This window comes from Chelonoidis abingdonii, chromosome 10 (assembly GCF_003597395.2).
Source record: "Chelonoidis abingdonii isolate Lonesome George chromosome 10, CheloAbing_2.0, whole genome shotgun sequence".
NCBI classification, from domain to species: domain Eukaryota; kingdom Metazoa; phylum Chordata; order Testudines; family Testudinidae; genus Chelonoidis; species Chelonoidis abingdonii.
In genome coordinates this window covers 4,238,489-4,251,741 of record NC_133778.1, presented here as the reverse complement: position 1 = coordinate 4,251,741, position 13,253 = coordinate 4,238,489, and the positions used below count along the sequence as shown (strand labels likewise).

The 13,253-nt window shown below is 42.2% G+C and overlaps 1 protein-coding gene across 8 annotated transcripts in view; it reads right to left on the bottom strand.

Moving 5' to 3' along the window:
- AGAP1 (ArfGAP with GTPase domain, ankyrin repeat and PH domain 1) overlaps nt 1-13,253 on the bottom strand; it is a 651,846-nt gene that overhangs the window by 180,592 nt on the left and 458,001 nt on the right. For all 8 annotated transcript variants that reach the window (XM_075069872.1, XM_075069873.1, XM_075069875.1 and 5 more), the window contains one exon: nt 10,077-10,245. In XM_075069872.1, coding sequence (XP_074925973.1) covers nt 10,077-10,245 — 169 coding nt within the window. The remainder of the gene's footprint in view (nt 1-10,076; nt 10,246-13,253) is intronic.

Genomic DNA, 13,253 nt, shown 5'->3' with positions numbered 1-13,253 from the left:
TCATTTACTCCTTTAGATTGAGCAGTAGAGGTCTGCGATGTGCATATTATGGTCCTGGATTAAAATGCAGATGGCCCATATAGGGGGCACTATGGTTCTTTTTTTCCAGTTAGCTTAAAAAACCCCCAGGACAGGTCATACTAAAAATGTTAAAAGAATGTTAAGGTTGCAAAATCAAGCATTCAAGGGTCAGAAAACCCCAGAATTTCTCCTCCCCAGGGAGGAGAAACTGATTTTGTAGTTGGCAAGCCATTCACAGTCTTTATTTAATTCTGAGCTGATGGTGTCAAATTTGCAGATGAACTGAAGCTCAACAGTTTCTCTTTCAGATATTAGGAATGGCAATTGTGATACAGCATGGCCAGAGGGCAGCAGGAGAGTGCTAGCAGGGAGCCTTATTCCCTGCAAGGGGAGGAAGGTTTGCTATAGATTAACTAGAGCACCTGAAGCCATTTAGAGCACCAGCAGTCAGTCATGTGATAAAAAAACCCTGCTTCAGTCAGACAGTGAGGGAGTTGGGGCAGGAAGGTTTGGTTGGAGCAGAGAGCAGTTTGAAGGAGTTGGAGAAGAGAACAGTTTTGAAGAGAGACAAAAGGAAAGTTTGGAGGAGTGCTGCGGTGGGCTGAGAAATCCAAAAGAAACCTTAGTAAGGGCACCTGGCTTGTGTTAGAAGGGAGGGCAAGCCCTTCACAAGCTGGCAAGGGCGGGAGGAGGGAAAGTAACCCAGGGGAAGGAACACGCTAGTTCAAGTGGTTTCACACACAACCCAGGGCCCTTGGTTTGGGACCTGAGATGAGGCGGGCCCAAGGTCCCCCTCCCACTCCCCATTCCTCAAGGACACTAGTGGGGGTAATTAAACAATACTGGTTCAGAGGCCATGGCGCTCTGAACCTCTCCAAAAAGAGAAAGCGCGAGACCAGAATAACAAGGACCGGCAATGCCACCCGAATGTCAATAAATATCTGTAGGAGCAGCACTCAGGCCTCCTCGCCAACAGAATAGCATACTTAAGGTAGCCATCTGCAGCAAAAAAACTTGAGGACCAGACTCAAGTAGAGATGCTGAGGCTCAGTTATCTGCAAGTTGTACACCACAGCTCAGGATTAAGCAAAGACTGATTGCTTGCCAACTACAAAACCAGTTTCTCTCCTTTGGTTTTCACCTCGAGCTGCTAGAAAGGCCCTCTCCCGATTGACTACCTCATATCTCTAGCCTGCTTCTTGCTTGCTATATATATACCTGCCTCTGGAAATTTCCACTGCATGCATCTGATGAAGTGGGTATTCACCCACGAAAGCTCATGCTCCAAAACATCTGTTAGTCTACAAGGTGCCACAGGATTCTCTGCTGCTTTTACAGATCCAGACTAACACGGCTACCCCTCTGATACTTGACACCATGTGTTTTACAGGATCCCTTATGTAGCACACAGGAGACACACTAAATAAGACACATAATTGTTAAATAAGAAGGTACGTTCTCCTGTGTTGATGATACTACACAGAACTGCTGGGTTCCATTAGACTTCCTATGAGATGTTGTCCAAGGCTATCACAAAGCATAAGTGCAAAGAAGCTGACTTAAAAGTTGGACAAGAATCATAAATCTCACGTTTTCTAAATGGGTATTAGACATTGCAACCTTCATGTTCTTTTAACATAGGTTTTTTTTTTTTGTTTTTTTTTTAAGTATGTAGTTATGTCACATAAGACTAAAAGCCAGCCAGGCGTGCTTTTTTTGGTATGAGGAGCTCTATCATGCACCAAAGACTGTAGGTCTACAATGACAAGCATAAAAAAGCCCATAGAGAACTGCTCCTCTTAGGAAATGGTAAACTCTGAAGCAATAATCAAACCTGGGAAAATGCAACAGTTCCTTGCCTGTATAAAATGGGGGGATTAAATAAGGCAACAGCAAAGGGAGTGCAGACCTTCCTACTTTCTCAGAGGGCTGTCTATGTTTCTGTATTAAAATCATAAATAATATTCAAAATCTATGTAGCTAATGGCATCTCAAAAATTTTAACAGGAACTTAGTCCCCAAATATACTTTTGACAAGAATTCATTCCCAGGCTGGACTGTGTAATTACTATTGATTCTAAAAAAATGGGGAAAATATAATTATTTTCTGTCTAACTTTTTAGCTGTAGTCTCTCCCTCAAAGAAATGCAGTTTAAATATTACTGTAATGGTTATATACCATTTGTCTTAGAAATACCCAAGAGGGAAAATAGTATCTGCTGAGCCTTCCTGAGCGCACACAATAGACTTACCCATTCGGGGAACAATAGCAGGTGACATCACTTAGCTAACTACACTCAAACTGAAGGCAACTACATTACAGTTTTTATACACAGATTTAGTTAAATCTGTGGAAAAAACCCTGCTTTTCTGTGAAAGCACCATGAACACAATGAAGGTCAAATTACAAATGTTTTCAGTTGTGACACAAATATTTTACACTTTTCTACATCAGGCCATGAAATTTCCCCTTTCATCACCTCCTCAGAAAAAGATTTTCTTTGGCTAGTTCACATCCCATCTCTCCAACTCTTATCAGCTGTACACTAGAACTGTTTTTCAGTAACTTTTTCCAATGCAAAAACAGAAGCGTTTTCAATCTGTCATTACTGTATTGTACAAAGTACTGAAACTTCCCCCCCACTACTAGTTTTTCAATAGGTCCTCAAATGTGAAATACCATACCTGAAATTAGAGAAAAATATACTGCATATAAGTTTCCTGTACTTGAAACATATTTATGTGCATTTTCTCCTCGCAGTCACTTTATACTCATGTGCAAGATGTCATAGTGAGAAAGCTTTCGAAAAAAATATTTTCAGCACAATATATATAAAGACCAACCAAAACATACATTTAATTGTATAATTTAAATATGTACAGATTTTGGACCCTTATCTGCTGTGCATGGGAGTTGAACTGCACCTGTCTATATTTCCTCTTTTGTTGAATTGAAGCTATGATCCTCTATCTCTGTGAAGAACGTTTCCAGCATCCTTCTCCATTATGAGGGTCAGAAGAGCAAACCAATTTATTGACTGTGATGTAATCTTCTAAAATGCTAACATTTCCATAGTATTATTTAAAGCCATCGCTTGTTATATAGCCTCTCAATTGTATCTGAGCTGAATGCTAAAATATGTTGAAAATGGAACTCTGCTATACATTTGACAGACAGTACAACCAGCCCAAGCAGGTACCATTTTTTAAATTTGTTTTTAATGCTATCTTGTTTTTATTCAATAATTGCAGCTGAGACCAAGCAAGAGATGGTTGATTTTAAAGCTCTGAAACCATAATTTTTGCCCAGGGAAGAAATAAATGAATTCTCTTTCTCTGACAGTCTTTGTTCTGTCCAGGTAATTTAATAGCCTGACAAACATACTGGTGGATCATAGAACCATAGAATATCAGGGTTGGAAGGAACCAAAGGAGGTCATCTAGTCCAACCCCCTGCTCAAAGCAGGACCATCCCTAACTAAATCCCCAAATGGCCTCCTCAAGGATTGAACTCACAACCCTGGCTTTAGCAGGCCAATGCTAAACCACTGAAAAGGACATGTGATGTCTTGATTTAAAAAATGGTAAAAAGAAACAACAACTGAGTAAAACTTGAGATAATAAAAAACTATTAAGTCAGTTACTGGTTCAAAGAGTAGCTCATCTTCCAGCTGGCTACAGGAGTATGACTCGAGGACACAGTTTTACCACTGCCTTGGAGAACCTGGCAATATCAGAATAAGCAGCTTGAGATGTTCCCCCCCATATATAAATCAAAAGGTGACTAAGGTAGTCAGATGCATCTGTAAGAGATGCTGAGGGTCAGACCTTCAACAAATCATCACAAAGAAAATGAAGGCAAGTTTCAACTATTGCTGATTTTGGACAGATTTTAGCACTCTAGTATTTGAAAATGTGTTAGAAATGCCACTTGACCTTGGATGTGGAGTCTTTCTAGATTGTAGGAAGACATCAACTAACTGTTTAGCATAACCAAAATATTTGTTCTCTTAAGTTCCAAACCATCTGTTTGAACCTGACAGGGTACTGGCAACACTGGGTCCTGTATGTCTCTGGAGAGAGGTTACATCCATGGACAAGAGGCTGATATTTACACCGGTCGAGAGAATCCACACCTGTGGGCCTATTAGGATGACACTGGTCCCATCACTCCTCTTTTATATACATCCTGAGACAGTTTGCGCTCATTCACCTTTCATTACCTGGTACCAACTCCTCAGAATCCCCATAATCTTTCTAGGATGCTCAAATAGACACTTGTGGATGTTCAGGAGGTCTCTTTTGTGAATCTGATGATTCAAGAACCTTAAAACAAAGGTTTCAAAAAGCCCCCAGAAAGTCAGATTTATAGAGCTGAAAAAAAAGTCTCTATAAAGGAAGAGGGAGAAGTCCCTCTGGAGGATCTTTTTGCTCTTGGTTTCACATTTTTAGCCAGATTCTTCTCTCTTGAACCAAACTGAGCTTAAAAAGTAAGAAAGAGTGCTCTCATGGAAGACTCTTGTAGCTCCCTCTTCAACTATGGAAATTATATCACCCTTGATAGGGATTAGGATGCAGCAACTCTCTCAACACTTGACTTTGTCTTTGTTCTCTCAATGGAATCCTAAGGAAGGCATCCTTGGGCACAGAGTTAGATGGATAACAAATTATGTACTTCCCACTTTTGGGAAGTTCTGTTGAAAGAGACCACTACCATGCTACTGCTAAGAGATTGTGGATCAGACAGCACAAAAAATAACATACTTAAGGCTACAGAGCTCTGCTATCCTTTAATATATACCATCTTCTTTGCTCTGTTATCATACAAACTGACAATTCTGCAATCAGTTTATGTAAAAAAAAAAATAATAATCAGGGATCCACATGAAGCAGTCCCCTAGCCAAGGAAATGAAAGAGTTGCTTGTCTAAGACACACACAGGCTAAAGAATGGCTGCATGAATTGAATGATGGAAACCACTATGGGGCATAACCTTCAAAGCAGGACAGGAGAAGTAGTGAGAGTGGTCTGACCATTCAGTTCCCTTTCATTCCTCACTGCACCCAACTCACTCAGTTTTGCTAGGTGCAGGGGAGACTTCAGCCACTCAATATTAATAGCTGTCCTAGTAAGCCATGAAGAGGGCTCTGACAATGATGGCATCAACCATACCTGGGTGCCAGCCCTGGTAGAAAGACAAGGTTTATGGTGCAGAACCACCCTAAGGATCCTCTGAATGTTGAGAAGCCTGCCCTAGGAGAGGTAGGTCTTGTTTAATTACCCACCCTGGCATGTGGAGGATGTAGCTAGTGGCATGAGAAAGAGAATCTCCTCCATTTCAGACTCTCACTACAGTTTGCTTTCTTCCGACCTTTCTATCTGCTCTGCCCATGGAATGGACAGTTCAAGTTCTGCTGGACAGAAGGCAGAAGGATCATTCCTAAGTGCTGGGCAAGTAACTCCTGAGAGGGGGCGGTGTTGGCGCCAAACTTTCAGTACTAGAGCAATCCATCCACCTGCCCTGTGGGAAGTGAGAAGCAGCTTGTTAGTTCCAGGTCATCGAAGTCTCATGGAGAAAGTTGAAAGCATATTTCTAGAGGTTTGTAACCTTTGTTGGGCTGATACTCTCCTCAACGGTCTTGTGAGAATAGCACCGGTGAATGGTAGGAGGGCAGAGCTGCTAATTCCCAACAAAGGATGACACAGGAATAAGAACCTTGTCCTACAGATCTTGGCTCCCGAGAGCAGAGCTGTTGGTTTTGTCATGCTGCCAATTGGCTGGCCAGTCTAACTATAACATCCCCACTCTACTCGCCCACCCCCATGTCTGTTAAAGGGCAGTAGTGAAAGGGCACTAGAAATTCTGCTGCCCTGAGACAGGAACTATTCCCTCAACGCCACTCCCCATTTGGCATTTAATTGTAGTCTGGCCCTGCTTTGCTCCAGTGAGTGACGTTAAGCACAGAGCTAATATTGAAACGATAGGCCAAGCTGGACAATGGGAAAGATGCCATATGCACCTGCACCTCTCAGTGTGAACCTTTCCACAATCCTATTAATAAGGGTTTGCGGCAGTTCGGCTCTCCTCCTACATCACGCACTGGAGGACAGCATATGCTGTGCAAGGACTGATGTCTATACAGAATGACCTGGATATATACCTCACTCTAGTTGGTTCAAGAGGATGCCAAAACAGTATAACTGCCTTTCAGAGACACTCACATCAGGATTATAAAGCCTCTTTTGCTTACTAAGTAACTTCACTGCCTCATACATTTAAAAAAAATGTAAAATACTTAAAGGGTTTATTTACATTTTTTAAATGTAAAGAGCAACAATCCATCCACTCCCTTCAAATGTGAGTGAAAAATCTGTTATGCTAACTACATTCAAGGTCACAAATATCAAATTTGATTGTTAACTGAGTAATAAAGGGGAAAAACCCTCCCAGTGATCAGCAGTGTTCTGATAAATTGGCTGTTTGGGTGACTAAGAGGTGTCTGATCAGCAACAACAGTGACTTTTTTTTTTAGTACAGACACAGCAAGCCTGCCGAACGACTAATGGGGGCCATTGGACGATTGAGGTGCTAAAGAAACATTCAAAGAAGACCAGGCCGTTGTGGAGAAGCTAAATTAATTCTTTGCATCAAGTCTTCACTGCAGATAATACGAGGGAGATTTCCACACCTAAGCCATTCTTCTTAGATGACAAATTTAAGGTGTAAATAGAGGAGATTTTGGAAGAAATTGATCAATTAAACAGTAATAAGTCACCAGGATCAGATGGTATCACCAAAGAATTGTGAAGGAACTCACACATGAAATTGCAGAACTACTAACTATGATATATAAGCTACTGCTTAAATAAGCCTCTGAACCAGATGATTGGCGTATAACTAATGTAATGCTGATTTTTTAAAAAGGTTCCAGAAACAACCCTGGCAATTACAGGCTGGCAAGCCTAACTTCAATACCAACCAACTAGTTATAACTATAGAAAAGAAGAGACTTATAAGACATCTAGAAGAATACGATTTGTTGGGGAAGAGTAAACATGGCTTTTGTAAAGGGTATTATGATTCACCAGTTTATTACAATTCTTTGAGTGTGTCAACAAACATGGGTACAAGGGTGATCCCCTGGATACACCGTACTGGGCCTTTCAGAAAGCCTTTGACTCCATGCTCTGGGAGTCCTTAAGCCTCTGACTGCCAGATGCTGGGACTGGTCAACAGGGGATGGATCACTCAAAAATTGCCCTGTTCTGTTCATCCCCCCAAAGCATCTGGCACTAGCCACTGTCAGAGACAGGATACTGGGCCAGATCAACCATTCGTGTGACCCAGTATGGCCGTTCTTTTGTTCTTAAGGTCCCTCATCCAAAGGCTCTTAAGCAAAGTAAGTAGTTACAGGGTAAGAAGGAAGGTCCTCATGGATCAGTAACTGGTTAAAAAATAGGAAACAAAGGGTAAGAATAAATGGTCAGTTTTCACAGTGGAGAAGTTAAAATAACAGGGTCCCTCAAGGATCTGTACTGGGATCAGTACAAGTTCAACATATTCATAAATGATCTGGAAAAAGTGATAAACAGTGAGGTGGCAAAGTTTGCAGATGATACAAAATTAGTCAAGATAGTGAAGTCCAAATCAGACTCCAAAGAGTTACAAAGGGATCTCACAAAACTGAGTGACTGGGCAACAAAATGGCAGATGAAATTCTGTGTTGATAAGTTCAAAGTAATGCACACTGGAAAACACAATCTCAACTATAACTACAGAACGACGGGGTCTAAATTATCTGTTACTACTCAAAAAAAAAAAAAAAAAGATCTTGAACCATTGTTGAAAGTTCTCTGAAAACACTCTCTCAATGTGCAGCGGCAGTCAAAAAAGCTAACAGAATATAAGGAACCATCAGGAAAGACTGAAAATATCATAATGCCACTATATAAATACATGGTACGCCCACATTCTGAATACTGTGTGCAGATGTGGGCGTCCCATCTCAAAAAAGATATATTGGAAAAGGTTCAGAAAAGGGCAACAAAAATGATTAGGGGAATGGAACGGCTTCCGTATGAGGAGAGATTAATAAAACTGGGACTTCTCAGCTTGGAAAACAGAGACAACTAAAGGTGGGATATGATAGAGGTCTATAAAATCATGACTGGTGTGGAGAAAGTAAAGAAGGAAGTGTTATTTATTCCATCTCATAACACAAGAACTAGAGGTCACCAAATGAAATTAATAGGCAACATACAAAACACACAAAAAAGTATTTTTTCACACAACGCACAGTCAACCTGTGGAACTCTTTGCCAGAGGATGTTGTGAAGGCCAAGGCTATAACAGGGTTCAAAAAAGAACTAGATAAATTCATGGCGTATAGATCCATCAATGGCTATCAGCCAGGATGGGCCGGGACGGTGTCCCTAGCCTCTGTTTACCGGAAGCTGGGAATGGGCGATGGGATGGATCACTTGATGATAACCTGTTTTGTTCATTCCCTCTGTGGCACCTGGCATTGGGCACTGACGGAAAACAGGACACTGGGCTAGATGGACCTTTGGTCTGACCCAGTATGGCTATTCCTATGTTCTTATGTAATACTGCATGCAGTTCTGGTTGCCCCATCTCCAAAAAGATATACACCTCTACCCCAATATAATGCGACCCGACAGAACATGGTAAAGCAGCAGTCTGGAGGGGTGGGGCTGCGCACTCTGGTGGATCAAAGCAAGTTTGATATAACACGGTTTCACCTATAACCCAATAAGATTTTTTGGCTCCCCAAGGACAGCGTTATATTGGGATAGAGGTGTATTAGAATTGGAAAAAGTACACAAAAGGACAAAAAAAATTATTAGGGGTATGGAACAACTTCCATATGAGGACAGATTAAAAAGACTGACTGGTTCATCTTAGAAAAGAGATTATGAAGGGGGAATATGACTGAGGTTTATAAATTCAGAAATGGCAAGGAGCACATGAACAGGGAAGTGTTATTTATCCCTTCACATAATGCAAAAAAACATGGTTCACCCAAATGAAGTCAATAGGGAGCAGGTTTAAAACAAACATAAGGAAATACTTCACACAATGTACAGTCAATCTGTAGCACTCATTGTTGGAGATGTTATGAAGGCCAAAACTATAGCTGGGTTCAAAAAAGAATTAGATAAGTTAATGGAGGACAGGTCCATCCAGGGCTACTAGCGAAGATGGTCAGGGACACAATCCCATTGTCTGGGTGCTCCTAAACGTCCCACTGCCTGAATCTGGGACTGGACGACAGGGGATGGATCACTCAAAAATTGCCCTGTTCTGCTCCTTCCCTCTGAATCATCTGGCACTGGCCACTGTCAGAAGACAGGATATTGGCCTAGACAGATCCTTGGTATGGCCATTCTTATGTTCTCTAAGAAATGAAGCTTACACCCATACGTGCTGTTTCCTGCTGCTGGTTGGGAGGAGCATGGGACATTTTAAAAAGAAAGCTGCTCTCTCACTTTCTGCAGCATAGCGTATGGGAAGATTCTGCAAATGAAGATGTTCCTCTTCTGACCCAGCTTCCAACAGCTGACAATAACATGGAAAGGGAAGAGACAGAAGTTAGACATGGGTGCTGTGAATCCCACTGGCAAGTTGGACGCGCCCTTTTCCAATGGCATAAATCTCCTGTTTCTAGCCCAGCAGGGATGCAACTTTGCACTGGGACAGGACTGAATATTTCTCATTGTGAGCCTTTGTGTAATTTAGAAGGGAAATAAGGAAATATTTCACTGGCTAAGCACTTTAAAATAAATAAAAAGGTAGCAGCTTAAAGATGCTCAGAGGTTTGAGATCTTTTGTGGGAAATGGACTAGTAGACAGAGGGAAAGTTTAAGAGTCATGGATGTCATTTGTCACATGAATTTGTAATTTATTTCATAGCCATCTTTCCCACATAGGTGGTATGTATGTCTGAACACACACATGCACTCACACACACTAACGTATTTGACTGGAAGAGAACATAAATCCTTTTGTTTTGCTCAACATGCTATTCTTTTACCTGAATTAGGAGAGATGTGTAAACTGCTCATGTCTTTGGACATGCCATTGGTTTTGGGACTGGAGATGGGTGCACAAGCTGATGTCGCTCGAGGTGGCCTCTTTCCTGGCACTTTCACAGTAGTTCTCAAAAGGTCAATTTCTTTTCCGTGAACGTTCTGCATATAGTCCTGCAGAGAAACAAACCAATAAGAAACAATTAAAAAGGTACAAGAAACCTAGAAGTTAGAATAGTATATTAAGAAGTGGAGACTAAAAGTGGGCAAAGCTTTTCGTAATTCTTGTTTATCAAACACATAAATGCACCAAGAGGACAGATCCTAATGCAGAAAGAGGTTGGTTAGTGGCTTGAATAGAAACAACCACCTGTTTACCAGGATTCCACAGCACAGCAATTACACTCATCTTCTTTATACCCATACAGGGGCCATTGCATCTGTTCTCCAAAGAGAATTCTTTTAAAGAATTCTCTAAAAGTATGTGGGGTGACCAGTGTAACAGTATTGTCATGTAGACTTAGCCAGACTAATAGGTACTACTTATGGAGCTACCAGATATTTCAAGAATAGGGCCAAAAATTAAGTGGTTAGTATGCTAGTGGTACAAAATGGCATGTACAAAAACCAGAGTTGCATATTTCTGAGTTCAATTCCATAGGTAACTACGCAAGTAAAATGGGTTGAAACTATCCAATAGCGTTCTCTTTTTTTAAAGTCTTAGTTGCCAGGCTAACATTTTTTTTTGTGATAATGACAATGTTCTCTTCAGGGCTGTCTCCCATTAGGTAACTGACACGATTCCATAATGTTGGGATTAGGAAGGCTGAATTAAAGACAGAAGGACTAAAATAGTTTGGCACATAGGTCTGTTATAGGTCCAAATCACTGCAACTCTTATATGGCTACAGTTTGGTAGATTATTTCTTTTCCATAAATACCACTTCACCTTTGACGCTGCAATACACATTTTACAATATGAAATATGCATTCTGTTTAAAACATGCTGAACTCTGCTAGTGGGGCAATACTTATTTTCTGGTGGACTTATCCAATTTGATAAAAAAAATTATATCCGCTTTCTTCAGGTTGTTTGCAAATGCAGTGAACATAAGACGGTTACTCACCTTTGTAACTGTTGTTCTTCGAGATGTGTTGCTCATATCCATTCCAGTTAGGTGTGCGCGCGCCGCGTGCATGTTACGTCAGAGAATTTCCCAAAGCATTAGAAACACTCCGGTGGTCGGCAGGAGCGCGCCCCTGGAGGTATGGCGTCACTATTGCCTGATATATACCCCTGCCGACACCATGGTTTCCCAGTTCTCTTGCCGGCATACTCCGACAGTGGGGGAAGGAGGCGGCGGTGTGGAATGATACTGACAACACACTTCGAAGAACAACAGTTTACAAGGTGTAACCGTCTTTTTTTCTTCGAGTGCTTGCTCATATCCATTCCATTAGGTGATCTTCCAGCCTTATGTAGCGGCTGGGGTCGGAGTGAAAAAGTGGCATGAATGTAAAACTGCGGAGCAAAGCTGCAGGTATCTGCTTGATGTTGACCACAGAAGAGCGGCATAATTGAAGGCCAAGGGTACTGACCAAGGACTATGGATTGACGCGATAGGGGAGTCCTGTGGGTTAGAATACACGCTTAGGCAAGGCGGGCAATGTATATGAAGCTGAGCCTGGTAGAACGCATGAGGGTGATGTGGGAGCTTTGGGAGTAAATGTGAGCCCAAGAACCATAAGGCGGGATGATGGACACGTTACTACCCCAGATGAATCCACTGAGAGGAAACAGGGGTAGTCCTTTTCCTTCTGGGCATGGTGTGCTACATGCCGAGTATCGGCGAGGAGAGCCCCGAGAGTTGTGGCGTGTTACATAAATGTTTTGTCCGTGTCACCAACAATTAGAAAGCGAGCGCTGTATTTTATCAGTATCACGGATGTCCAGGAGTGCGAAACTGTTTGTCCCCGTCACGGAGTTCGTCAAATTTACGTAGTAGTTGAGTGTGTAGATCAATGAAAGGCCGAACCACTTTTATGGGGAGGAAAGCCGGGTGTGGACGTAACTTCAGCAACCCCTATATAATATCAAGTTAAAAAAACCTTGTCTTGTATAACATAAAAAAGTATGTGGAATTACACTACCGGGCATACAGAGCCCTATCAGATGGTCCATCTTTCTTGTCATTTTATCGCCTCCGTCACATACGCGCGCTGGTGTATGTTGTTGCCACCAGGCATGACTGCGGAGATTAGATAGACCCCGGCGTTAGTTAATGGGTCTGTTACAACACCGTGCAGCGCTTAGGGATACCGGAATGTATGTTTGTTAAACTCATCCGTGTGGAGCCTCCATATGACTACGCGAATCCGTCTGCCGATGTAGCTTTTACGGCAAGGTCGTGGAATGGTTGAGCTGGATAAGTGTCGATTCCAATATCCAAAAGCACAGGTATATGTGCACGAACACGGTCGCCTAAGACTGGGTCGAATGGAGGAGAAAAAATAATAAGACATCTTTTAGTTTCTGGTTAAATAAGCAGCCCAGTGGACAGTTTTCGGTCCCAGGTTGGGCTTTGGAAATCCGTTGCTCAGCGTCGTAATGGATTATGGTATTGGTCGACTGGTTCTTATTCGGGCGGACGTCCTTATACGCGTAGGGTTGTGATGCGCTCACATAGCCCTTGAAGAACCCTGAAGGATCACATAGAGTGTGAGAGACACAGAACGAACTACTAGCTGGGATAAGTGGACTCAGGTTCTTTTTAGAGAGGCTGCCAGACATTAGTATAACTCTCCACTTCCCGATGCGGAGCCCGTACTAGGGAAATTCATCAAACACAATTCATTCTATTCTAAAAAGACGCTCACTGCTAGGACCCTGCTGTTGCAACGAAAAGGGCCGCCGAGGGGTAATAGATGATTTAGTCCAAATAGAGGAAGATCGATACCCCAGCAGAGGTAAAGATTAATAAGTCCCCAGTTTCGCACTGTAGGAGAGACCGCGGTCTACCCTTGTGCTTTTCAGGGCTGCCATTAGGGTGATATAATTCTGGGGTGCCGTCACGTAGGTAATCGCCGTTAACAGGTATATGGACAAGCATCCTGACCCACCCTGATTAGTCACATGTAGGCAGACCACACGTGGAGTAAGAACACGTTGCACCGTCCATAGG